Genomic DNA, 26,991 nt, shown 5'->3' with positions numbered 1-26,991 from the left:
TTCAAGCACACTTATTTCTAAACCCTGCTGCCCTCTTTGTTCTACAGGTGGAGGTGGTGGTTGGAATGATAGCACTCCTGTAGCTCGGGGTGGGAAACCCCTCAATTTGGGTGGTCAGGGTGGAGATCCGTGTCATTTGCTGGGATGGAGGGCTCGCGGCGGCTTCGGGGGAGGCGGAGGAGCTTGCACCAGTGGGGGTGGAGGAGGTGGCTACAGAGGTTAGACATCACTTCACTGAGGCTTTACTTCACGGCATACAAACCAGGAACTGCTTTGTACTGCACTATATCTTGCTCAGTCACTTTGAACCAGTTACATCACATTGCATCAGAGCTGTCCTGCTCCTCTGTGGTTTGTAGGTGGCAGCACTTCAGTAGACAATGACCCTGAGCAGGATGGAGAGGATGGATCCTCCTTTATCAACCCAGATGGAGAGATATTCATGGATGCATTTAAAGGTAACACATTCAGTGTGGTGTCACCAGGCATGTGAGGTCTTACATCATTTTGGTGTCTAACATTCTGGCCATATGTTGTGTTGATGTCAGGCATGGAGGGCGACGGTGAGGTGCTCATCAGCCCCGTGCAGAACTGCAGTCACTGCGAGTCAGGAGAGTGCCACAAAACTTTGGAGGGAACGAAGTGTTTCTGTGACGTCGGTCTTGTCATTTCCGAAGATGGTGTGTCCTGTGTCAATTCTACAGGTAACAAACAAACACACAAACAAAAAAATTGAATTGAACAAACTTCATCATTCTTATTTATGTATTGAGTTCTGTTAAGGAGCGCATACTCTAGTTATGTCTTATTTATTTTTAAGCTGCATTTCTAAATGTGCTCACTTCAGATGTTCGGTTTTCCCTTAAATGCACTTTATTACATTTTTATAAGAGCAAACAGTATCTATTATAGTACATTACTAATGACTACCTATTAATTCCACGAGAACACCAGACCTCACAGATACAGACTGATATCAGCTCTGTGCCATAAGCAGTAAGCCTTGTCAGATTAGGCCCAAAGTGCCCAAAGCACAGCTCACACCCATTAGTGAAAAATGTTCTCTAATACTGTTTTATTAATGATATGAGATTACTAAAGTAGACAATAATAATTCTAATAATATCCTGTAAACATATAAACACATTCTTCAGGATCTGTAACTATTCCATTTGGCTGAGATTGCATTCTATAAGAATTAATAAAGCTTTACTTCATATAGATACAGATATTTGCCTGCATTATATCTGTATCTATAGTTTTATTATGTTTGACAATGGAAAGTCTGTCTGATAATAAATTGACCTACCCAGCTATAGTCCTACTGCCATATATTGTCTTTAATAATGTAATACTATTCCTGGACTATAATAAAAAAGCAGTCAGTGATGCAGTAGATACAGCCTGGGAAATGAGACATGACTGTCGAGTAATAACGTACTACATATGATAATTGTAGGAAAATTGAAAACGTTGCACGAGTAAAATAGGAAATAGATAAATGACTAAACAAAATGAAATCGATAAAATAAGAAGTGAAGAGTGAGAAACAGTAGACTAATGTAGTCTCAGTGGCTTTCGTCATTTTGTCAAGCACTAAAAAGAGATTCAGACGCAGTAAAAAAAACAACTACAGTAAATATCTACTTAAATGTAATATAATTGTAGCTCAAATAGGTTTTTAGCATTATAATGACACATTGTGTCAAAACATAGATTTTTATACAGTTGAGCAGCACAATGGTGCGGCAGAGGCTAAAGTGGCTAAAGGTGACTACAGACCAACCATATATGTATGTGTGTGTGTGTGTGTGTGTGTGTGTGTGTGTGTGTGTGTGTGTGTGTGTGTGTGTGTGTGTGTGTGTGTGTGTGTGTGTGTGTGTGTGTGTGTGTGTTGTTCCAGATATATCAGTATCACGTCAGCCCAATGTCCCTCACCTAGCATTGGGGCTCTCTGTAGGAACATCGGCACTCATTGCAGCTTTGCTGCTGGCAGTGTCTGGAGTCATAATCAGTAAGTTGTAATCTTATTCACTTCATTTTATTTGTATAGCAGTGACAGTAACCAAGAAAAACGTCTGAGACAGAACAGGGAATCCATCCTCTTGGATTATATAATTATATACATTATACTTATACTTAAAGACAAATATCAGTTATATACTAGAGAAGTTTTAACTGTGAGTCTTCAGAGAACCCAGGTGAGATTATTCACTGTGTCAGGAAGGAGAATAATAAGTGCAAGTGACTGTTAAATGAATAATCAGCAGGAATGACTTGCCAGGAACGTTAAATCTGCATTTTCCTCATTAGAATGACGATTTCAACAAAATTAATGAATGTAAAAATGAATTTTACAAGTTTTCTAAATGTCACTTGGTGCATACTCAGATTTTTTTTTTTGTCATGCATGACAGAAGTGTTAATGTAATGGAAATCTCTGATACTCAGGATGCAAATAGCAAATGGATAGCCGGGGAAACAAACTTCAGAACTTCAGAAAGATCATCTGCTTTTTAATCTTCTATGGGTATAAATGTGTGCAGCATCTGAGGACATCTAAGAAAATAAAAAACTGCTATTGCAAGCATTTCAGTTCTGAACCAGGAGGATATATACTGTACAAGTCCACGAAGCAAGGGGATAAGTAGAACACTTGGATTCACACACACACACACACACACACACACACACACACACACACACACACACACACACACACACACACACACACACACACACACACACACACAGACAGAATCACTAACAAGCCCCAAAAAATAAAAATGATTGCACATGACATCCTCTGCACAAGTTCTTGTTTTTAATGAGTACAGCTGGGTGTCAGGTGGATCTGCGCTAACGGCCATCTCTCACACAGCGTCATGTCGGTGTGTGTATGTGTGCAGATGTGTGTTTCAGCACAGCCTTATCACACCTTCACACACATTGAGCCATCACACCACACATCACATCTGCCAGCGCTGTCCGCACAAAGAAGTGTTGCGATCAGCCATTGATGAATTAAACAGGGTGATGACGGATGGAGAGTTAGCCGACCCCTGACAAGCCTTGTCTATTACCAAACTGTGAATAAATCACTTTCACAGCTCGTGCTAATGTGTTTACAGCTGAGGGTCAGGGCCACCGAGGTTCCAGTATGTGGACGAGTGTAAAGGTTTGCTCACACATGCTTGTGTCTTTTTGTTTACACGGTTGTTTCAAACTGTTTACAAGACTGTGTCTTTTTGTACCCAAGTTATGCTAAATGAAACGAAACACAGGGGAAGACAAACATAATAAGGGAAGTGGTGTGTCAAGTGGTTAAGGCTCTTGGTTGTTTATTGGAGGATCAGGATCGAGCATTACAGATATACAACTCTGATCAGGGAACTACCCAGAGAATGGTATGAGGGTCTTCAAGTTAAGTCATAAAATATAGAACCTCATTGGGCAACCGCTTCCCACATGGGACAATCCTTATCTCTGGAGTGTAATGCTACTGTACCTAATGTAGAAAACATTATGAATAGAGATCGGATGATGGGTTGCGTGACTTGTGTCTGATTTTCTGCACCCTTTCAAGCCAAAAATTGCCCATCACTCACTTGCCTTCTTGGGAATGTTTGTATGTACAGTGTACAGGCGCAAGCACAATGAGCTGCAGTCCATTCAGTTGGAGCTTCAGAGTCCAGACTGCAAACTGAGTAAGCTGAGAGCTTCCACCATCATGACTGATTACAACCCCAACTACTGCTTCGCTGGAAAGACGGCCTCCGTTAACGACCTGAAGGAAGTACCACGCCGCAACATTTCGCTCACAAGGTTAGCTAATACTGAAGTTGTCTACAGACCAACAACATGATTTCGATCTATCAACCACATTGCAAAGAAGTTGAAGTGTTACTTAGCTAGAGATATACAGTAGCATGCAGCTCATAGTAGCTGGAAGACAAGAAATTGATTCTTTATGTGAAGGATAAGACAGATACAAGAAAGTGTAAAGAAAGAAATGGTCTCTCTTTTTATCAAATGAGGATTAAAATATTTGCCTCAGTGGTGCTTCACTCCTAAGGATTGTTGCAGAATAATTTTTTGGTTGTGATATTAGCTTCAAATACTGTTTATACAAGTGCTGCTGCAAAACTGTATGATTCCAGCTATATTGAGAGGCTGTATATTGCATATTGTTTGTAGGGGTTTGGGGCATGGTGCCTTTGGTGAGGTCTATGAAGGTCTGGCTGTGGGAATACCAGGAGAACCCAGTCCCATGCAGGTAGCCGTCAAGGTAAGCTTAAATTATATGCAAAACTCTACCTTTTCTTGTAAAAATCTCTTCTACAATATTCATTTATGTTGAATTGAACAGCGCTGAGTGAAAGACAGTGGGTGGTAGTGTTATAAAGTGATTTCTGCTGCCATTTGTTGTTTCTAATCAGACACTTCCTGAGGTGTGCTCTGAACAGGATGAACTAGACTTTCTGATGGAAGCACTCATAATCAGGTAAACACACTGTCAAATACACACGTGTCCAAAGAGAAAGAACGTTCTTCTTCTTGACCCTGCAGTTTCTTTTCACAGTAAGTTCAGCCATCAGAACATTGTCCAGTGTATAGGAGTGAGTTTACAGGCTCTTCCTCGATTCATTCTGTTGGAGCTGATGGCTGGAGGAGACCTCAAAACGTTTCTTAGGGAGACTAGACCCAGGCTGGTGAGCACACACACAAATACACACACACACACACACACACACACACACACACACACACACACACACACACACACACACACACACACACACACACAAACACACAAATACACACTTGTAGCCCCTACTTGGTTGGTCAGTCTTATAGTTAATTATGCCATATGTCTTTAAGCGAATCATACTGCGAGACCATCTGTTAGGTTTTCCTGTTTCGCTTCTTTGCTTAAAAACTTTTCATTTTTATTCCCTTTTCAGGAGCATCCTTCCAGTCTGACTATGGTGGACCTTCTGAACATAGCCAGAGACATAGCACATGGCTGCCAGTACTTAGAAGAGAATCAGTTCATTCACAGGTATTCACACATCCTTTCTGTCCATGTCTAGCAGATGGCTTCTTTGCTATTCAATAAACTCAGCAATTGTGTTCCTCTCAGTCACCTTTTTCTCTCGGTATGAAACGGTGCTTTCTAGCTGATACAGAAGCTCTGTGTCGTCTCCACACCCTTGCTCAGGGGACCGTGACAAACGAGTCCAATTAGAGCTCATTTACACTACATGTACAGTCAAATCATTAATCTGGCTAATGTGGAAGAGGAGAGAGACACAAGCAGCTTTATTTACAGATTTATTTCGACCACTACTCTGCATTGCTGTGCCTAAATTCACTTCTGTTGAGTCCACAGAGATTCGTAAATACTACATACTATCTGCTTTTGGTTTCTCAATAACAGATTATGTAAAAATAAAGTTATTGACATCAATAAAGGTCACATCATGTCAACCATGAACACACACCCGGAGCAGTGGGCAGCCTCAGTTGTGGCCGGCCCGAGACTCGAACCCACAACCTTAGGGTTGAGAGTCAGACTCTCTAACCATTAGGCCACAACTTCCACCTTCATTATTATGTAGGTGTATAACATTTATGTATGTACTGTATAGTTTAGCTACACATTTGATAAATTATTTTCTTTCAGAATATTTTTTTACATTTTTTAAATAATTAAAGATTTTGTTTTCTAACAAATCACTGAGCTGACACTTATTAAAAGCAGAGTGAATTGAAGCAAACAGACAATTTATTAAACTACTAAAATATACCCAATTAATATATACCACTGTAGGATCAAACACTGTTAATTAATCAGCCCTGACTGTCAAGCTGGCTCAAGGGTAGATGTGTATTATTTTTTTTTTACTTATAGGAAACTATAATTTTTTAAACATTTTTGTTTGTTTGTTTTTGAAGGATAACCGTTGACAAATTTTTATGGTTTAAGTTTATGTAAGAAGATTAATTTAATTTTGTTAGGAGTCTACATTGTAAATATATCAACATACAGTATGCTATCATTTATAATCTAGATTATAATATATGATAATATAATATATAATGAAATGTGAACAGTCAAATGAAAAAAAAAATGCATGTACTTAAAACACATTGTAAGTATAATGGATAAAGAGAGAGAGAGAGAGAGAGAGAGAGAGAGAGAGAGAGAGAGAGAGAGAGAGAGAGAGAGAGAGAGAGAGAGAGAGAGAGAGAGAGAGAGAGAGAGAGAGAGAGAGAGAGAAGAGTGAGAGGTAGAAGGAGGTGAATGTTTAGAGCTGCTGTAATCTAAATGATGATGCAATCTTATTTGTTTTGCGGTATGCAGATAAGTATAGGAATCTTATCAGTTTACTGTCATTGATTATCTATAACTATAATTTAGCATTACTTGTTTCTTCATTCCTTAAATATAGAACATGTTTTAGTGCAATTATATATCGAGGGGAATAATGGTGTGATAGATCGTGACGACGCAGTATAATTTCACTGGCAAATGATCACGTTTCATTTTCCACTGAGTTTCAAAGCCCTGCTTTATTAGTACGATCTTTATGAAAATGACAGAATCTCACAGTTCATTTCTTGAGGCTGTCATCATTTCATCATTCGGGTGACTGGTTTTTGCTTGCTTATTTGCTGATGATATTGGCTCAGCGTGAGTACAGCTTATCTTAAAGAGTAAGTAAAAATGAATAGAATAATGATTGAAATAAGTAAAGAAATCGTAGAAGAGTGCACCCACTTGTCTAAATCACACTCAGGTAAAGGTTTTATTTTCTATATCTTCACACATTAAAGTATTAAATCTTAATTTCACTTAAACTAGGCCTTAAAAGGTACGAGAGGATCCACAAAAGAAAATGTCTTCGTAAAATTACACACGACTGTGGTATCCGTTTCACCAAGAAATGTGGGAAAAGATTTATCTTAGCCTAACCCATGCAGATGAACCGAATGCTAGCTAATATTTTAAGAGATTAGGAATCGGATAAAACTCTCTACAGATGTCTAACTTCTCAAATCTTAGCTAGTATGATAATAACCCTGACAAATTACCTTAATGCCAGTAATATTTGAAACAATAAAATAAACATGCTAATAACCCTAATTATACAAACTTGCTGGATTCCAATAGGATAATTAATATTCTATGTAGCTAATATTAGATTAGGAATTAGTGTAGCTAGCATTTAAAAGTATGTAGTATAAGGTAAGACTTTCTAACAACAGATTAGATTTCTGTTCTTTGAAATGTTAGCTAGCATGACAATAACCATGACAAACTACCTGAATGTAAATAGCAGGCTAATATTTTAGTTAATTAAAGTTTTGTTTTTTTTTCTATGGATGTTAGTGTAGAAATACTAGTGAGAAATACATGACTAAAACTTGAGTGAAGTAAAACCAAGATGTTGTTGTTGCTGTTGTCACTTTCCATCATCGTTTCTACCTAGTACTAAAGCTGTGTTTGATTTTCACAGGGACATTGCAGCAAGAAACTGCTTACTCACCTGCAAAGGTCCAGGAAGAGTGGCCAAAATTGGAGACTTCGGCATGGCCAGAGACATCTACAGGTATACTGACCAACTCTAAATGCCTTACAGAAATCCCAAACCTTAAAATTATAAAGTTCTAGCTGACAAGTCAGTGATTTTAAGCCTTTGAGCCACAGAGTTTACTTCTGAAACTTCAGAGTGTTTACTTACTTCTCAATACTTCTGACCTATTTTCTTTCCTTTCTTGTCACTTCTGTAGTTTTACATGTGGCTCAATAGCAGTAGTAGACTATAATAATGTAATGAGTTTTATTCAGGGGTTCATTTGCACAGAAAAAAAAACACTAACAGTAACCCGTTCATGAGGAAATCTAAGCTATTAAATACCAGGTATTTAGGTGTTAATATAAAGCTTGCAAACTCATGGCTACGTAGACACATGATGCATTGATTAAAAGCAAATTGTCTAGAGCACAAAATAAATCAAGATTAACAAAAATGCATAATAGTATTTAACATAATAAGATGAATGAAAACATTTATGCCGTCATGTAAATGGGGCTAAGGATGATGCAATTGCATCTTTCACTTTATCTTGGGGAAAATCCCTGACATATGCTATGCAAATGAATTGACAAATAATCAAGACAGTATGTATTAGTTAAATTAACGTATGACCCGAAATAACGACTTACCCAGCACCTCTTAACATATAATTAGGAGCTAATTAGTTCATTTAAATCGAATTAGTTTATTCATTGTAATTTATTTTAATTAGTTTTGTACCACACATATAAATAAATTGTATAAGAAAATAAAAGAACTGCGTGTGTTTATTAACCTGTAAAAAAAAAAAAAAAAAAAAAAAAAGCCGGCATAAAACCATAAAACTTCACACTTTTGTTGGTTTGTCTTCAGTGTATTTTTAGTGCCAGAAAATGAGGAGAATTTGTGCTGCTTGTGCAACTCGACTGTTTGTAGCCACACAAGTGTCATCATATGATATCCCCAAAATAGGCATTATTATATTTGGTTATATTGCAGCATTGGAATATTGCCAATGAAATACTTCATGACACTTCTTACTGTCGCTCACTAACCAGACAATTTCTTTTTCACCACCAATCTCTCCTTAACGTTGTTTTTTCTCACCTTCCTTTCAAATTGTGACTTGAGGTGTAAAGTGCTCCATGGAATTTCATGCACATAAGTGCAATGTTAGTTAAGGAGAACAATGAGTGTGATAATACCATCATATAATATGATTTTGGATTGAATTTTTTTGATTGAATTTTTGGATTGAATTCTTGACATTGAATTTGCTCCTGTGATATTTGCAGTTGCTCAGTGATGAGAACTATTTAACCGATTCATTCATTATAACACCTATAAAAAAAAACATATATAACACACTCTTCCAAACATTCCGAAGTTCTCAGGTAACTTTAAATGAGAGTTGCTTAATGAATGAACTAATTGAAAAAAAAAATGTCATTTAAATTCTATTAGTTCCATGCAATTTCAGGAAAGGAAGGTTAATTGTTGATGTGTGCTCTCGCTCTCGCTCTCCAGGGTGCAATTAATATTGCACTCAATGTATAAACAGAACACTGCTTTAAAATTGCATGTAATCAAACATAATCATAAACTAATGAGGCTCACTTAAAGGCAAATTGAACAACATTACTTACAACTGTATTGCGACCTTGGAACTGTAAGGGTCTGTACTGTATTTATTTATTTATTTATTTATTTATTTATTTATTTTGATGGTTGATTTTTTTTTTATTTCAAATGACTTTTGCATGCTACTAAATATTTGTAAAATTTGACACCTAAATTTAAATTGAAGAAAAAAAAAATTAAGATTAAAAATGTAACTAACTAAAGTAACTAAATAACTAACTAACTAATGAATGAATGAATGAATAAATAAATAAATCTTTATTCCAATTATTACGAAGCAAATATTAGATTTTTCAGCCTGTGTTTAGATGCCTTTACTTATTTCAGTCAATTCTATTGACTAAAATTTTGCTTCTCTGTAGAAATAAATTCTTAAATTGAGAAAACTTTTCTGCCGAAGACTTTGTCCTATCACCTGGTGATCGGGAGTCTGAATTCCAATGGCGCTAAGGCCAATGCTTTCAGGGAGGAAGGGAGGGAGGGATAGTTGGTGTACTTCGTCTCTCCTGTCAATCACATTGACACGCACAAATCATGTGACCTCATTCAGTTCAATTCAGCTTTATCTGTGTAGCATTTTTTTAACAGTAGACATTGTCACAAAACAGCTTTACAGGAATATAAAAAATCTGAATATTATAATATTTTAAGCTATATGATTTAGAATTTAAATTTATATTTATCTCTATTGAGCAAGCCAGAGGCGACCTTGGCAAGGAAAATTTCGCCGAAATGATATGAGGAAGAAACCTTGAGATGAACCAGACTAAAAAGGAAACCAGATAGTGATTAATTTAAGTGTCACTTTAGTAGAAGTTCATAGAATAAATCTTACGGTAACTGTACACTATATAGTCAGGTGCAATTGTTTAATTAGGAGCTTTTGGGCAATTTATGAGCCTCAGACTAATTTCTGAATTAATTTGAGTTGTAAGCTGAATTCTTTTCTGTTGAAATTATAAAAGGAGAACAGATTGTGGCATTATTGATCCAAAGCCACCTCCATGGTAATAATAATAATAATAATAATAATAATAATAATAATAATAATAATAATAATAATAATAATAATAATAATAATAATGCATTTTATTTCATGGCACCTTTCAGAACACCCAAGGTCACCTTACAAGCAATATACAGGTCACTGCATAAGACAAAACACACAACAAACAAACAAACAGCATATACATATAAGGTGCATTTAGGTCTCAATAAAACGGGTTATAAGAAAACCTGTATAAAAAGATATGCCTCTCTTGGTATAATCCACAGCAGTCCTTTGTATCCTCAGCTCATACATGCAGAAGTGGACATATACTGTAGATCGTTCCTTCAAGAGTTCCTCCAAACCTTAATGTTGCATGAGCAGCAATTTGCATGACCTCACGTGCCTCAGAGGATGAACCTGTTGACCTTTTCTTTTCTTTTTTTATTCTCCCTTGTTGATAGTTGTCACGTCACAGCGAGAGCTAGCTGGAGGATATAAAAATTAGGGACAAATCCAAACAGAAATGTTTAAATATTTGGTTTATAACAAATATAACTGACTACTTTCCAGCATTCTCATGTATCGTGCCGAATCTTTTCTACAGTACATCTAGAAAATATACATACCGTAAGTCCTCAAATCCGGATCTTTATGAGACTTATCTTTGCTCATTTTTCATACCTTTCTCTGGTCCTTCAACGATTAATGAGCCTTGACCATGTCATAACATAACACTCTGTTATCAAAGATCTGTCATTTGACTATGGCATTATGTCAACTTGACCTCAGATTAAATAAAGCAGTCCTTATGTCAGTGCTGTTTATTGAAATTAATCTTCATGTGCAAGAGAAAATTTATGTCTGTGTCATGCAGCCCTGTGAAGACTGTCCTTGAGCAAAGTGTTTTATATCTATGAGCTGTTACAATTTCAGGTCTGATTGCTCAAAGGTGATACGTTTTGGCCTCTCAGTCAGTAGCTCAAGCTACAATGTAAATCATACGTTTATGTTAATAATCCCGTTCGAAAATGTTTCTATAGTAACGGTTATTCGTGAGGAATCGTAGGGTGGACATTTCACACAGAAAAGCTAGTATAAAAGCTGAAATGGTGACATTTTCTCTTTGGTGGAGATGATAAATTAGCATTTTCGGTAGGAGTCTCCAGTGTCAGAGCTCTGTAGCGCTCAAGAGTTAAAGGTGTAATGAAGAAGTCTTCAAGACTGATGACTTTGCAGTTCCTCAGTTAGGAGTCTTATTTACATAAAGATGGAGCCAATAAGTGCATCTGGGTAGACAATGACAGTTTTGTAGCTGTAATGTAAAGTGTAAATAACTACAATAGACCAATGTGTCATACTTAAATTAGCAAAATGTTCAGCATTGGCAAACTACTCTTCTGCAATAGGTGTAAAACACTTCAGATGTGCCGTTATATCAAAATAAACACCTTTTTTTGGTTCTAGCTCTTGGTTTTAGATCTCTCATCACACACTGAGGCCATCCTTAAAAATATTTTGGTTTGAAGTAACAGTAAAAAAAAAGGGGGGGGGGGGTTGGTAGGTCTATATATATTTTTTTTTTTCAAGATTCAATGTAAAAAAAAAAGTACAATTTTGGTGATGGTGATTACTGTACGTAGGTATGACTTTAAACAAATTAGCAGCATATCGTGACGTCACTGACTGGGTCTTCAACCCGTGCCTTTGGGCGCATCATCGCAAACCTTATTTTGATGCTGGACACAGTTGCAGTTTTTCCAGAACTTCGTGCCAAGTTAAAGCGGTGTCGAGCTGTTTTAATGAATTTTTAGATGTATTATGGCGCCCGAACCCGTTAATATTATTTTATTGCTTTTGTATTAGTTGTTTGAAGATTAAAAAAAAAAAAAAAGGTAGGTCTTTAGGCAGATTTACAACCGGCAAGTCGGTCGGACTTAAAGCAAAAAAATAAAAACTAAAATTGAGTCTGTCCTAACTTGACAGGGTTGGTCGGGTTACGTCAAACAAGAATATTTTTAAGGATGGCCTGATTCTTTTTTTTTTCTCTCCTTTTTTATTCTTTTTAGTGCTTTATACAACAGACTGGTTTCAGTCTCATGAAAGAATTCAGGATGCACAATATTGTTGTGTTTGATCTTTGTGAGGAAATAGAGGTAAACCCTGACAGCTTCTATTGCAGTAGGTCTGAAGATGACTCAGTGAGCCGGTGAAGAGAAGCCTGCTGAGTGAGCAGGACTGGTGTTGTGCTGCCATAAAGCACTTTTAATTGCTGAAGTAGATTTTTGCATGTCCCTGCTAAACTTTAGGATCTCTAAACTTTTGAGAGAAAACTCACAAATTAGGGTTTTAAGATTCCTCTGTGCTTTCAAGACCAGGAGATTTATGTAACGCTGTCTGGAGGAGAGTGTGTGTGTGTGTGTGTGTGTGTGTGTGTGTGTGTGTGTGTGTGTGTGTGTGTGTGTGTGTGTGTGTGTGTGTGTGTGTGTGTGTGTGTGTGTGTGTGTATATGTGTGGGAAAGAGAGAGAGAGAGAATGATAGATTGGTTTAATACATTTGATTAACCCTGAGTTGTTATAGCTTCTTCTTGCTCTATTTTTGTTTCACAAAGCAAACAGTCTCTCAGTTTTTTGATCTCTTACACACATGAAATATAAAATATAAAATAACTTACAGCAGATTCTATTTCTGCTGCATGAAATAAGGGACAAAATTCGAAAGTACTGTATGGGCGACAACATTTTGCTCAAGCATCGTTTATTTCATTCATCTTTTTTCTCTTTTTTTTGCGTTCAAACATTTTTCACTCTTTCACAAGAGAAATTCACAATTCTTAGAACTGCAAATGAAACGTAGCTGAGTATGAAGTGAAATATAAATATGAAATGCAACACCACTAAACATCAGTCCACAGATATGCAATTACATTGAGATGTGGGGAGTGTGAAGGCCTTAAATTTTTTAAATCATCGATCATTAATCATTCATTATACTTTAGCGCCCTGAGGATGGCGGCGGGGTCGGCGTGGAAGAAGCCCCTCCCTTCAGGATAGAAATGTTTCGTTATATTATAAACCTGATCAGTTAGAAGGACGTTATATTGGTTTGCAGAGACAAAATACTGTACCTGAACTGACTAATGCACCGGTTTGCGGCACAATTCTTAACTTATGCTCTACTCACCATTCAGATCAAGCTTGATAAGAGAAATAAATTGAATGAAAGTCTAGATTCCTGTAGTGATACACAGATGAGAGCTTTTCCCATGCTTTGCCTGATCCCTTTCCATTTTGGCAAGGATTGCCTTGCTTTTTGTCCTGGAACGAGATGTGTCACTCTTCAATGAGCAAGGGAAAAATATATATATTATATGTGTGTGTGTGTGTGTGTGTGTGTGTGTGTGTGTGTGTGTGTGTGTGTGTGTGTGTGTGTATAAAGCCATAGTGGAGAAATGTCTCCGAGCTGGTGTGGATGTCAGGTATCTCAAAGGGCCACACATCAGCTCCTGCAGCACAAAGACATGATAAGGCTGGCAATGCTCTGATTTTAGTCAGGAAAGTAAATGTCTTTGTTTGGAAGAAAGCAGGCAATACGTCTCTGGCTCTCAGGTTCCTTTTGTGATAAACAGCCGGGTTTACCTCCATTCTGTTCCACCAGCGCTTAAGGACACGGTAACAAGCAGCTGCTTTCTGTCTCCCTTTCCCCAAAGCCATTTTTCCCCCTTACTCTCTCCAGGTGAGCTGAGATACGTTATCATAGACAGATCTGATACGGAAGCACATCTCAGATAAGAGGCGTTCAGAACCAGGAAAAGTGACTGAGTCTCTGTGACTTGCTTTTAGGAGCTACTTTCAATGCGCTCCGTATTGTAGAATTATAAGCGTGTGAAAATTGAATGGTAATCCACTTTGAATACACACTTATCAGTGTGGATATGTGGGAGTCATTACAATAGCAAGCTTTCCTCTCTCAAGTCAAGTCAGTCTTTTACATAAGCCGCTGGTATGAATTCATCTTTCACGGTATTCTGATGGTATTTTGCTAAATTGAGCATTTCTACCAATAAAAGACTGAAAATAACATTGCCAACAGCTCATTTAATGAATATATATATATATATTATCGCTAAATTAGTAAAAAATTAAATTAAAACATTGTTTTTGAAACCACCACCAAGTGTTGCCCATTTGCGTCAAGCTTTATTTATATTTTTGTATTTATTTTCGACACATTTTAAGCTCACAAAATATTACCCATGTTTATTACTTCCTTATTAATAAAGTATAAATATATTTTTCATGGTCATCCAATGACAAATTTCTCTCTCGCTATTCTGAAAAAACACTACTTTATGATCTACTTGTTGGACCAGTTGTATTGAAATATACATCAGAAAGACAGCAGGCAAATGTAGGAAAAAAATAAATTCATATGTGCATGTTTCCATGACTACACTGACATATTTTCTCTTCTTCCTGTTGGCCTCTTCCTCTTTCTTACAGTTTCTCAATCTCTCTCTTTTGTCTGTAACCTTAGAGAGCAGTTAATCAGTCACTGTGCTGCTCTGCTTGACTGCTGTGGGCATGGAAGCCTGTGCATTGATGAAAAATCTAGTGTGTTTTTTTTATGTGTCCCCACAGAGCCAGCTACTACAGGAAAGGAGGCCGTGCCATGCTGCCAGTTAAATGGATGCCTCCAGAGGCCTTTATGGAAGGAATCTTTACCTCCAAAACTGACACATGGTGAAAACAAAACTGTCATCTAAAATTTTTTTTCGGTCTATATTTTGACTGTGATTTATATATTTGTACCTCCAGTTGCTCTTATGACTCAGTTTCCCTTCTCTCCATCTTGCATTCCCCGATTTCACGGCTCAGGTCTTTTGGAGTGCTGCTGTGGGAAATCTTCTCCATGGGATATATGCCATACCCCAGCCGAAGTAATCAGGAGGTTCTGGATTTCGTCACTAATGGTGGCAGGATGGATCCTCCAAAGAACTGCCCAGGACCAGTGTGAGTGGCCTTATCACTACTGTACCTTTTATATATATATATATGCACCCTTATTTAGGAATACAATTCACACTTGATATGGAAAAGTACCCAGTATTCAGTAAACATGCAATTTCAATTGAGGATGTAGATTTTGATCCCTAGTGAATAAGCAAGAGGTGACAATGGCAGGTAAAAATTCCATGGGAAGTCATGAGGAAGGAAGCTTGAGAGGAACCAAACTTTAAAACGAACCCTTCCTCTTCTTGCGGCATTAGGGGTGACAAAGTAAAGCAGTCCTTTGTGTTGTTTGTGTAGTGAGACTTGGGAAAATTTGGGTTTTTGGGTAAGTGAAAATTCTTCCACAAGCAACCACAACCACAGGAATATTGTGTCCTGCTACATTTGGGATCTTTTTTTTTTTAAATTTATTTCAATGACCATTCCTTCATGCTGCCTCCATCCACCATCTAATTTCTATAACTTTAATTCTAACTTAATCGGCTGAAGCATTGCTTTAGAATTAATAATGCAGAGTCTCACCCAATATAAGACACAGCTACAGAGGCTTGTTTAGAATTGTCTGATCAGATTTATGTTACATACTGAAATTAATCAACCTTCAAATGACACCTTCACTCTTTGTGCAATGAATGAAATGGAAAAAAAAAAGATGCATGCAACCAAAATGAAAATTGTAATTAGCTTAAAAAAATAGGCTTGATTAAATCAAATCTCAGTTGGGTGCCTTTCACTCTACTTTGGCTCTCAGCTATCCAAAGGCAATCATCCACACAGTAAATAGCCTGGCTTGGTAAGGGAGAAAATCCAGTAATGAGGAAACAAACAAAACACAACATTTTAATGAGTCAACTTTTGTGTGTGTGTGTGTGTGTGTGTGTGTGTGTGTGTGTGTGTGTGTGTGTGTGTGTGTGTGTGTGTGTGTGTGTGTGTGTGTGTTGTGTAACAGCTATCGGATAATGACGCAGAGCTGGCAACACCAACCTGAAGACAGGCCAAACTTCTCCACTATCCTAGAGCGGATTGACTATTGTTTGCAGGTGCAGTAGTGGTTCTTATGAGATTTTGTCTGTAACTACAGACTCAGTTACACCGGGCAGTAGGATAAATCTGTATTGCTAATAAAATTAAACAAATAGAAAATAAATAGGACAATTTGTTAAATAATTATAATAGTTAAAATACTCTGTGAGAATATTTAAAGTGAATACTTTCCTACATTGTGGAAGCCAATGCACTTAGTACCATTGCCCTTATATTTAAAAAGAAAACAAAGAAACATCTACCAGGGATACTCACTAACTTAAAGTTGCTATTTTAAATTTTTGTGATATCCTTCCCTTTCTCAGGATCCAGATGTGGTAAATGTACCTTTACCTGTTGAGTATGGCATGATGCCTGAGGAGGAGGAGCGGGTGCCCATGCGTCCGGATGACCCTGCTGCACCGTCTTTACTAGCTGTCCCCCAGGGTACAGAGGAAACCACTGCGGTAACCCGCTCAGAGGAGGCCAAGAGAGCTGCTGAGGCTCTTCTGATGAGTGCCCACTCCTCTGACAACAAACCTGTACCTGGTGCTCCCTCTCAGCTCCACTCCCACCCACCAGTGTCCTCAGCACCTGTGCTGCCAGTCTGCAGCAAACCCGCCTCTGTTGTCCCGGCTCATCAGGATGGAGGCCATGTCAATCTTGGTTTTGCTCAAGCTCCTACGGGTGAGAAGGATAACCGTAATGGGAAGCCGACCAACTTGTGGAACCCTACATATGGTTCTTGGTTCCTTCAGCAACAACAGAAGAGGCAGCAGGCCCAGGTCCAAGCCCAGGCCCAGGCTCAAGCCCAGGCCCAAGCTCAAGCCCAGGCCCAAGCCCAAGCCCAAGCCCAAGCCCAGGCCCAAGCCCAAGCCCAAGCCCAGAGGCAGGCAGGAAATCAAGGCCATGAGCTCTCTGGCCGGACTGGGGGTATGGTGGAGGCTCTGGGCCTTCAGCATCAGCACAAGCAACAACAAATACAGATCCAGCAGCAGCAGAAGTTACAGATCCAGCAACAGCAGAAACATCAACAGCAACAACAACAGATGCAGATTCAACAGCAGCAGCAGAAAATACAACAGCAGCAAAAAATACAGCAACAACAAATTCAGATACAGCAACAGGGTCAGTGCAGGCCTCTCTTGCCCCCTCCTTCCCAACCTGCCCCTGCACCTCTGTTGCTGGATTCAGCTGCCCTGCCCCCAGTACCACTCTACAGACTGCGCCGATTCCCTTGCGGCAACATTGTGTATGGTTACCAGGAACAGGGTCTACCTTTGGAGTCAATGTCTGGACCCCAGAATGCCGTGCCACCTCCTGCCCTCACTAATCAGCAGAGACCCATCTCACTAGGCCGGACTGGCACTGCTGAGGACAGCCGTCCCCTGCTGGTGACAATGGGAACAGTTCAGGACTCCAGACTCCCTAAGATGGATGGGCACAATGCCACAGTGCTTTAACCCTCCACCTTCTCCTCGCTCACAGACTCTTTTATTCAGTGCCCGCTTGAAACACTGTGCCATCCGTCTGTGCTCACCTCAGCTCACAACAACCATGCATCCCCCTCCCTTTGCCGTGCTTTGTAGCCAGACCATTTGCTCCTCACTCTCAGCGACTTTTGGGACAAGACTGACAGTTTTAATATCTAAAATTTTAAGAAGTCATTAAATAGAGGAAGCACTGGGAGTTTTCTAGAGGTTACAGGTTTAGAGATTGTGCCGGAGTTGCTCAGAGGAACTTTACCTGCAGAATGCCCTCGCATCGTTTCTCACATTCACAGAGAAAAAGAAGTTTGTTGATGTTTGCTTGCCTGCTTGTTTATTTATTCATTTGTTAATTTATTATTTGGAAGCAGTGTAAATTATTAATGAGTGTGCTTCATAAGGCAAACCGCTCCACTCATTTATGCATCATTTTGTTCATTCTCGAATTTGGTTGGTTTTTAAACTACAACAGTTTTCATCTGACTTGAAATTAAATGAATTAAATGAATTGTTAATGGTTTCTGTTTAGCATATTGGTTGATGTTAAAGGCGCCTGACATCTATTAGCAGGAAGGTAATCAGTTGCCTTGGTATTTGAAAAGGGGTTAAGTGGTCAGGGAAAATGTCATGTCTGTGAATAATTTTACTGTTATATGAACACTGCGAGGATTTGTGTGACTCTTGTGAAAGAGGTGTAAATTTGTGTATTTAACTCAAAGAGGAATTGAGGTACTGATCTCTCTTATTCCATCTATTTTCAGTTAACCTGTGGCTTCTGAAAGAAGCTTTTGTGTATATAAGAGCTGTATCCATCTTTGCAGAAAATTTAATTATTGCTCTTTGGTCTCTTTGTTTCAGTTCAATTGAATTCAATAAATGGTTCATTTTAAAGATATTTAAAAAGGCCCTTAATCATTTCAATAATAATGTTTTCTACTAACATTTTGACCTGTTGCTTCATTTGTCATTTTGTTGTTTATGCTGGAGTTTGCAATGCATAATTCCACACTCTTTGTATTAAATCAAAGGTTCGGGGCTTTTTCCACAGAGCTCAGGAGGGTAAGTATGGTATTAAGGTTCTTTTTTTCAGTAGCAGTGGCAGTAAGGAGGGTTGTTAAGTAAATAGCTTGTACCTATTAAGTAATTATTGGGCAGTCATTTTAGCCATAAAGAAATCCAGTCTTCTTATTTTATGGACTACTGGAAAACATTCATTCATTCATTTTCTACCGCTTATGCGAACTTCTCGGGTCACGGGGAGCCTGTGCCTATCTCGGGCGTCATCGGGCATCAAGGCAGGATACACCCTGGACGGAGTGTCAACCCATCGCAGGGCACACACACTCTCTCATTTACTCACACACTCACACACTACGGACAATTTTCCAGAGATGCCAATCAACCTACCATGCATGTCTTTGGACTGGGGGAGGTAACCGGAGTACCCGGAGGAAACCCCCGAGGTACGGGGAGAACATGCAAACTCCACACACACAAGGCGGAGGCGGGAATCGAACCCCCAACCCTGGAGGTGTGAGGCAAACGTGCTAACCACTAAGCCACTGTGCCCCCCTTACTGGAAAACATGAGCATTTAATTCCTACAGGATTGAAGTTTCATCAATACAGAGGATATAAATAAATAAATAATTCTTCTAATAAAACATAATGCTGCTGTTGGGCACCAAGTTTATCTGTAGTGAGGCTGTTTGGCCCTGGACTTGAACAGCTTTTATGTAAAACTAAAAGCTTCAGTTAAGAACCTTGGTATAACCTTAGATGCTAACATCTCTGAAACGTATTGCTTATTATCATCTGGGAAACCTAGCCAAAATAACAAAACTGCTAACCTAAAACGACACTGAGAAACTAATGCATGCTTTCATAACTTCTAGACTGGACTATTGTAATGTGTGCTGGCTGCTTGCCTCGCTGAATTTTTAAGGAAGCTTATTACTTTTTTTTCCAATTGCACAAGCCTGCATCTATTTCAAGAAAATAAAGCTGAGAGTCCATTACTGCATTATTGTTGAGGTTTTTGTCTCATTTAGGCTACACTAACTGGCTATAACCATCCTCATTAACTGAAGTCATGGCTATAATCATATTTATAGCTATGTCTGGTTTAAATCTGGTGTATCTTCTAAAGCAGTGTAGCCTATCAAAAGTACTTCACTGTCCCAAGGATCATTCACATCTCAGCTGTGACTCAGCTCTCTGTTTTTGCCTGACAGATGTGGAACCGTTAGTGTTCATCTGCTGTTGTAGTTAATCCATGCTTTTCTGCTCACCACAAGTGTACAGAGTGCTTATCTGAGTTACTGCTGCTATTCTGTCAGCTTGAACCAGTCATGCTATTCTGTCAACCTCTCTCATTCATTCATTCATTTTCTACCGCTTTATCCGAACTACTCAGGTCACGGGGAGCCTGTGCCTATCTCAGGCGTCATCGGGCATCAAGGCAGGATACACCCTGGACGGAGTGCCAACCCATTGCAGGGCACACACACACTCTCATTCACTCACACACTACAGACAATTTTTCCAGAGATGCCAAACAACCTACCATGCATGTCTTTGGACCGGGGGAGGAACCCGGAGTACCCGGAAGAAACCCCAGAGGCACGGGGAGAACATGCAAACTCCACAAACACAAGGCGGAGGCGGGAATCGAACCCCCAACCCTGGAGGTGTGAGGCAAACGTGCTAACCACTAAACCACCGTGCCTCCCTCAACCTCTCTCATCAACAAGCATTTCCGTCTGCAGTGTGTATTTATTGTACCTTTCTGTTTTAACTCTAGACTGTTGAGTGTGTTTGTGTTCCAGATCAGCAGTTTAACAAATTCTCAAACCAGGCACCAACAATTATGCCACAGTCAAAATCACCGATTTTGATCTCATTTCAATTGTTGACGTGGACCAAACTAATGGCCCATTTCTGCATTAGTTTATGCACTGCTCTGCTGCCATATGATTGGATTAGGAGATAATTGCCTCAGTGACCAAGTGCACAAGTAATAAATGGGGTGGAGTGGGGCTGATGTAATGTTTTCAGATTTGAAAGAAATGCCCTGGCAATAATAAACACTGGAAGGACTTAGCTTTAAAATATAGAAATCGTCTGGAATTGTGTTGATAGTCAGCAGCACTATGGAGAATGCTTTAAGTAGGCGCTAAGCTGATTACTGAAAAAAAAAAATGGGGAGGCGGAAAAAAAAAAAATTGCATAATGAAGATAAATGTTAGATGTTTTGTCAGATTCCATATGCAGTAGTGTGATCCAGTTAAACCACTACCTCTATATTATGAGAAAGACATACTATGATATCCCTGTTTCTTGTTTTAACTACAGTATGTGCTGATTAAACACATGCTTCACATGAAGGGCATGAGATTTTACAGTAAAATGAGAGCTTGATGATGATGATAATGACTAATACTGTAAATATTAGTAGTAATATTATGAGTTGGAAATTTGCCAGGAAACCATTTGCACACAAAATATCAACAAACCACCGAGCTCAGTATGTGCAACCAAAGCAGCTCATTTATATTCAGACAAAATATACAACAAACAAACCGCAGAACCGGACAGCTCTTCCACACTGCATACAGAACAGAGCGTGCTATCTCCTCTCATGGGAAAGATCTGTAATCTGTTTGGATTCAAATATCAATATGAGACAACACAATCCCTTTTTTTTACCATCCCATTCCACTTTGAATTGAGTGCAAGGGAATTGCACAGGGGAACCTGGTGGTCGAGTAAATACCGGGATATTTCTCAGGAAAAATCTCAGGACGGAATATTATCTTTTCCTAAAGGAAGCTCACATGACAACTGTCTTTCTATTAATTAAAGAGAATTCCACTTTCAATGCTAGATCGTGTGTAACGGACGCCATTTCCTGTGAACACAGTTGCTTGGCTGGTCTCACTGTAATTATACAGTACCTCAGCAGCAAATGAATTGTCATTTAAGCAGTTTAATGCATTAAGTGCAGTAAGATTTTTTTTTTCATATTTAGAAATCTACCTGTTAATCGTATAGTAAATATGGAATACAATATCTATCTATCTATCTATCTATCTATCTATCTATCTATCTATCTATCTATCCATCCGCCCGCCCGCCCGCCCGCCCGCCCGCCCGCCCGCCCGCCCGCCCGCCAGCCAGCCAGCCAGCCAGCCAACCAACCAACCAACCAACCAACCAACCAACCAACCAACCAATCAATCAATCAATCAATCAATCAATCAATCAATCAATCAATCAATCAATCAATCAATCAATCAATCAATCAATCAATCAATCAATCAATCAATCAATCAATCAGCCAGCAGGGATGTGGTAGCCTAGTGGTTAATGTGTTGGGCTACCAATCGGAAGGTTGTGAGTTCGATTCCTACGTCCACCAAGCTGCCACTGCTGGGCCCCGGAGCAAGGCCCCCAACCCTCAATTGCTCAGCTGTATAAAAAAAAAGAGATAAAATGTAAGTCGCTCTCGATAAGGGCATCTGATAAATGATGTAAATGTAAATCGATCACTCCAGGATGTTTTTTTTGCCCATTTCGGGCCTTTTTTTTTTCAAATGAATACACATCTACAACTAAATAATTCGTTTGGAAATTTTATTTCCTGAAGATACATTCAGAAGGCAAATGAAAGAGGATAAATGCTAAAGGTGAGTTCGCGGACTCTGACAAGGCAAACGCTTTGAGAGAAAGATCGAATTCCGTTTCTATCTTTCTATGACAAAAATGAACATCAGAGTAAAAATAGCAACACTGAACATAAAGCTATTCTCAGCAAACGATTTCAAAATGATTCTTGGGAGGGAAAAGAAACATGTAGGAGTTCAGTAGTAACACTATTAAAGTGCTAGTGTATGCTGTGATCTTGGCCTCGTTCTCAATATGGAAGAAACTTTCTCACAGGCTATGCGCTGTCCTTTAGCACAAATCATGAAGGAAAAAAAGGAAGGAAAGGAGAGGAAGAAATTAACACCCTACGGTAACACTTTCTACGAAGGCCATACGTACAGTATAATGACCTTCTAAAGCATTCATATGGCATTATACACACTGTCCGAATCATTTATGAAATGACATTACTGTTTATAGCAGTAATTATAATACACGTATAAACTGGATGCAGAATGCATTATAAGCACCGTTAATAGCACATTAAATGAACACTGAAAAAGCGCTCGGTTGCCATGGCAACTGTGTTCTAATATTCGATGGGCATTACTTACAGATCATCATGTTAACAATTCATGATGTATAGCAAATTCTGCTCTAAAGCGTAATGCATGTTCAGAAACAATGCCTTAGAAATGCTTTATGACCTGACATTCATGTTCATTTACTTATGCTGGATGAGAGTCATTGTCATAATCCGCAATATTTTGCTTAAAGTGCTTACAAATTGCTACTGTTCAGCTCTTCACTCAGCAAATCAAATCAAATAATTAGCTCTCAGAAAAACAAGCAAACCAAAAAACAATCACGATCACTAAGTAACTCAGATTTCACTCAATAATAACTTAATTAAGTAGAACTTAAATAACTGACCTCACTTCCAAGGTGAACTTTCTTTAGTAAGAAAACAAATGACTGAACTCAATTCCCCGGTAAACATCATCCAGAACCCAAACAACACACAATAAATCTCATTACACAGACTGAATTGCTGACTAATAACCCTGTCCTTTGTGCTTTCAAAGTGCTTCATCTCATCCTCTGGCAGCATATTGTCCCTCCATCCATCCAGGTGCTTATTTACTAAAGAAGAAAAAGAGCGTGGCAGAGCTGAGACAGGTGAAAGTGGTGGGAGAATGATAATAGCCTGTGGTCTCAGCTGCTTTCGTCCACCAGCTTGGCTCCGTTAATACCGCGGTAGGTGACCCTGCTCGGGCGCACCAGGACTCCGTGGAGAGGCCGACAGCTGAAGTAGCGCCTAGAGCCAACTGAACCATCATTCTTCCCCTTAGCACTGCGCAGCTCCAGGCCTAGCCAGAGGCCTGGTGCAAAGTCAGCAGTGCCAAAGTAGCGGATGGTGCCCATTTCGTTGGCACTGCTGAGCAGGACCTGCATGCCCAGGTGCAGTTTGACAGCGCCGTCCGTGCTAGAAGTGCTGACGGTGCCACCTAGAGTGCCTGAACCCCGAGGAGACGCTGCAGCCGAGGCGTGACTGAGAGAGCTCCACCACCGGCGTGTGCTGGACAAATAGTTTCTAGACAATGAACCAAAAGGCAGAGAGGAAAAAAAACAACAACAAATAATCATATAAACCAAACAGACCAATTTTGCAGAGATTTAATGGTTTCAAAATAACGATTAGTGCCAACTATAGGCAGGATTAATTATTACCCCCAGGTAAACTATCAGCAGTGTGAAATATAAAACTAGATAAAGCAGGATTCTATTAAGCTCTAAGGTTAAGAACGACTTTCACACGTGACGAGCGCAGAAACTGTAAGAAACTCCAAACGACTCGATATTTTCTTTTATTTACATCATAATTTATTTATTTTTTTAAAAACAATGATTTCTATGTGACTGTGTAAATCACTGAAGCCTGTATAGAATAAGATCTTGGCACCGGAGCACACAGAGATGTTAATGGTAGTGGACTCTACACATCTGCAAGGCATAAATTAAGCAAGAGACAAGATTTCTTGCTTGCTAGGATGAACGCAGGGCAAAAGTCACTGCACAGAGCTCGAGAAATCTTTAATTACATACACTGAGAGAGCGAGCGAGCGAGCGAGCGAGAGAGATAGACAGAGAGAGAGAGAGAGAAAAAGAGAGAGAGAGTACTCTGATTAGAATTTTTAATATAAATAATAATGACCTTTTAAACTTTAATTTGACTAATTTGAAGTAACTCGAAACGAGAACCTTTTCTATTTACAATAGGAAATAAGTCAACTTTATCTATACAGAATTCCAAAAATGGTTGGTTTATATCGCCTGCGATACCCGACGCATCCCGGGTGACCTTATGTGAGTCTCAGCCCCAAACTTCTGAACTTCTGACTGAATTACCTTCCTGTGGAAGGAACGCAATTTTTCATGATTGTTTTGCTTGCCTCGTGGCTACAATCAGGAAGGTCCTGCCTTTCCCATGCATTTTAATAGAAGTGTCAACTCTAAATTCTCACTATAACTTGTTGAAAATGGATGGGTTAGAACAGCTATTCATCACCGTGTGCATTTCTGATGAGCCCTCTTCCTCTTGGCCGTATTCGGAGTCCAGTTGAACGAGGTGAGGAATTAATACTGAAATTGTGTGCAAATGTCAGCTCGAAGCTGGGACCAGTATTGTGTCTCACACCGTCAGACATTTTGCTGTAACTGTAACAGTCCGGTTTGAAATATGAAACTGTGAGTGTGTGATTCAGTGAGTGGGTGAGTGAGTGTGTAACTGAGTGAGTGTGTGAGTGAGTGTGTGATTCAGTGAGTGGGTGAGTGAGTGTGTGAGTGAGTGTGTGATTCAGTGAGTGGGTGAGTGAGTGTGTAACTGAGTGAGTGTGTGAGTGAGTGTGTGATTCAGTGAGTGAGTGAGTGAGTGTGTAACTGAGTGAGTGTGTGAGTGAGTGAGTGAGTGAGTGTGTAACTGAGTGAGTGTGAGTGAGTGGGTGAGTGAGTGTGTAACTGAGTGAGTGTGTGAGTGAGTGAGTGAGTGAGTGAGTGAGTGAGTGAGTGAGTGAGTGAGTGAGTGAGTGTGTAACTGAGTGAGTGTGTGAGTGAGTAAGTGTGCTAGTGAGTGTGTGAGTGTGAGTGAGTAAGTGTGTGAGTGAGTGTGTAAGTGAGTGTGAGTGAGTAAGTGTGCTAGTGAGTGTGTGAGTGTGAGTGAGTAAGTGTGTGAGTGAGTGTGTAAGTGAGTGTGAGTGAGTAAGTGTGTGAGTGAGTATGTAAGTGAGTGTGAGTGAGTGTGTGAGTGAGTGTGTAAGTGAGTGTGTGTGAGTAAGTGTGCTAGTGAGTGTGTAAGTGAGTGTGAGTGAGTAAGTGTGCTAGTGAGTGTGTAAGTGAGTGTGAGTGAGTAAGTGTGTGAGTGAGTGTGTAAGTGAGTGTGTGTGAGTAAGTGTGAGTGAGTGTGTAAGTGAGTGTGTGTGAGTGAGTGTGTAAGTGAGTGTGTGTGAGTAAGTGTGCTAGTGAGTGTGTAAGTGAGTGTGGGTGAGTAAGTGTGCTAGTGAGTGTGTAAGTGAGTGTGTGTGTTATAAATTGTGTTATAAATAAAAATTGTGTTATAAATAAACAATCAGAAATTCTGAAATCCTGAAACTAGCCCATCTGGTAGCAATAATTTTTACCGGGGTTAAAGTCACCTTTTCCTCATCTTGATGTTTGATGTGAACATGAATCAAAGCTCTTGACCTGCATCTGCATTTTATACATTGTGTAACTGCTACGTGATCTTTCTGGTTGGAAATCTGCATGTCGTAATAAAGAAGTTCACAGAATAATAAATAAAGGAATAAACAACAACCAAACTCACAAACAAAAAAAAACAAACAAACAAACAAACAAATAAATAAATAGATAATCTTCCTCAGTCGACATTTTGTATTCCCTGTTTTAAGTGGGCTAAATAAAATTAGACAATTAGACAGAAGTAAAAACCTGCTGTGCCAAGATATCGGTCATTTATCACCCAAAAATCTGGAGAATTCTCAACAGGGAAACCTTTAATAATCCAAACCATTTAAATATGTTAAAAATTTTAATTAGACTAAATGCTGAGAACTTTCCTTATAAATATTGAGATAAATTATTTCTCACCGGTTAGCTTGAGTCTTCCGATTTGGCTCTCGCTGTGTGGCAATGGCTGAAGTAGTGCTCAAACTACGACGCATACCTGGACCACGCACACACACACACACACACACACACACACACACACACACACACACACACACACACACACACACACACACACACAAAATTACCCTAATTTCCCAATGCAATTGCTGTAATCTTTCACAGCACTATAGAGTTTATAGCAGATGCAGCACAAGAGGCCACCGGCATGAGCTCACCGTTAAGAGTGCGATTGTATCGGGAGGACGACAGTTCTGACAGGCAGTCCACAGAGCCATGGATCCTGGGAGCAAAGTACATGTCCAGTATCGATTACTATGATTTTCAGTAAACGTCCTCACCTTCAGTAAACATACTGTTATTATGTCATTGTTACTTAACACACACAAGAGAGAACACTGCAGCATGTACGACACAAGATCTGT

The 26,991-nt window shown here is 39.2% G+C and overlaps 2 protein-coding genes across 8 annotated transcripts in view; one reads left to right on the top strand and one right to left on the bottom strand.

Annotated features, from left to right (window-relative positions):
* The window catches only part of alk (ALK receptor tyrosine kinase), a 481,244-nt gene extending 462,638 nt beyond the window's left edge, over positions 1 to 18,606 (top strand). The window contains exons 19-32 of the mRNA XM_047821514.1: positions 48 to 218; positions 360 to 458; positions 549 to 704; positions 1,904 to 2,014; positions 3,639 to 3,825; positions 4,198 to 4,288; positions 4,440 to 4,504; positions 4,583 to 4,712; positions 4,965 to 5,062; positions 7,524 to 7,616; positions 14,854 to 14,955; positions 15,091 to 15,225; positions 16,175 to 16,265; positions 16,575 to 18,606. Coding sequence (XP_047677470.1) covers positions 48 to 218; positions 360 to 458; positions 549 to 704; positions 1,904 to 2,014; positions 3,639 to 3,825; positions 4,198 to 4,288; positions 4,440 to 4,504; positions 4,583 to 4,712; positions 4,965 to 5,062; positions 7,524 to 7,616; positions 14,854 to 14,955; positions 15,091 to 15,225; positions 16,175 to 16,265; positions 16,575 to 17,711 — 2,666 coding nt within the window. The 3' untranslated portion in view covers positions 17,712 to 18,606. The remainder of the gene's footprint in view (positions 1 to 47; positions 219 to 359; positions 459 to 548; positions 705 to 1,903; positions 2,015 to 3,638; positions 3,826 to 4,197; positions 4,289 to 4,439; positions 4,505 to 4,582; positions 4,713 to 4,964; positions 5,063 to 7,523; positions 7,617 to 14,853; positions 14,956 to 15,090; positions 15,226 to 16,174; positions 16,266 to 16,574) is intronic.
* A 3,746-nt stretch (positions 18,607 to 22,352) lies between these two features.
* The window catches only part of zgc:103755 (uncharacterized protein LOC449988 homolog), a 69,449-nt gene continuing 64,810 nt past the window's right edge, over positions 22,353 to 26,991 (bottom strand). For all 7 annotated transcript variants that reach the window (XM_047821894.1, XM_047821892.1, XM_047821897.1 and 4 more), the window contains 3 exons: positions 26,785 to 26,849; positions 26,528 to 26,603; positions 22,353 to 23,975 (listed from right to left, as the gene is read on the bottom strand). In XM_047821894.1, coding sequence (XP_047677850.1) covers positions 23,597 to 23,975; positions 26,528 to 26,603; positions 26,785 to 26,849 — 520 coding nt within the window. In that variant the 3' untranslated portion in view covers positions 22,353 to 23,596. The remainder of the gene's footprint in view (positions 23,976 to 26,527; positions 26,604 to 26,784; positions 26,850 to 26,991) is intronic.

Source organism: Tachysurus fulvidraco, chromosome 12 (genome assembly GCF_022655615.1).
Source record: "Tachysurus fulvidraco isolate hzauxx_2018 chromosome 12, HZAU_PFXX_2.0, whole genome shotgun sequence".
NCBI classification, from domain to species: Eukaryota; Metazoa; Chordata; class Actinopteri; order Siluriformes; family Bagridae; genus Tachysurus; species Tachysurus fulvidraco.
The sequence above is the reverse complement of the archived record's forward strand: the minus strand, read 5'-3'. Positions and strand labels throughout refer to the sequence as shown.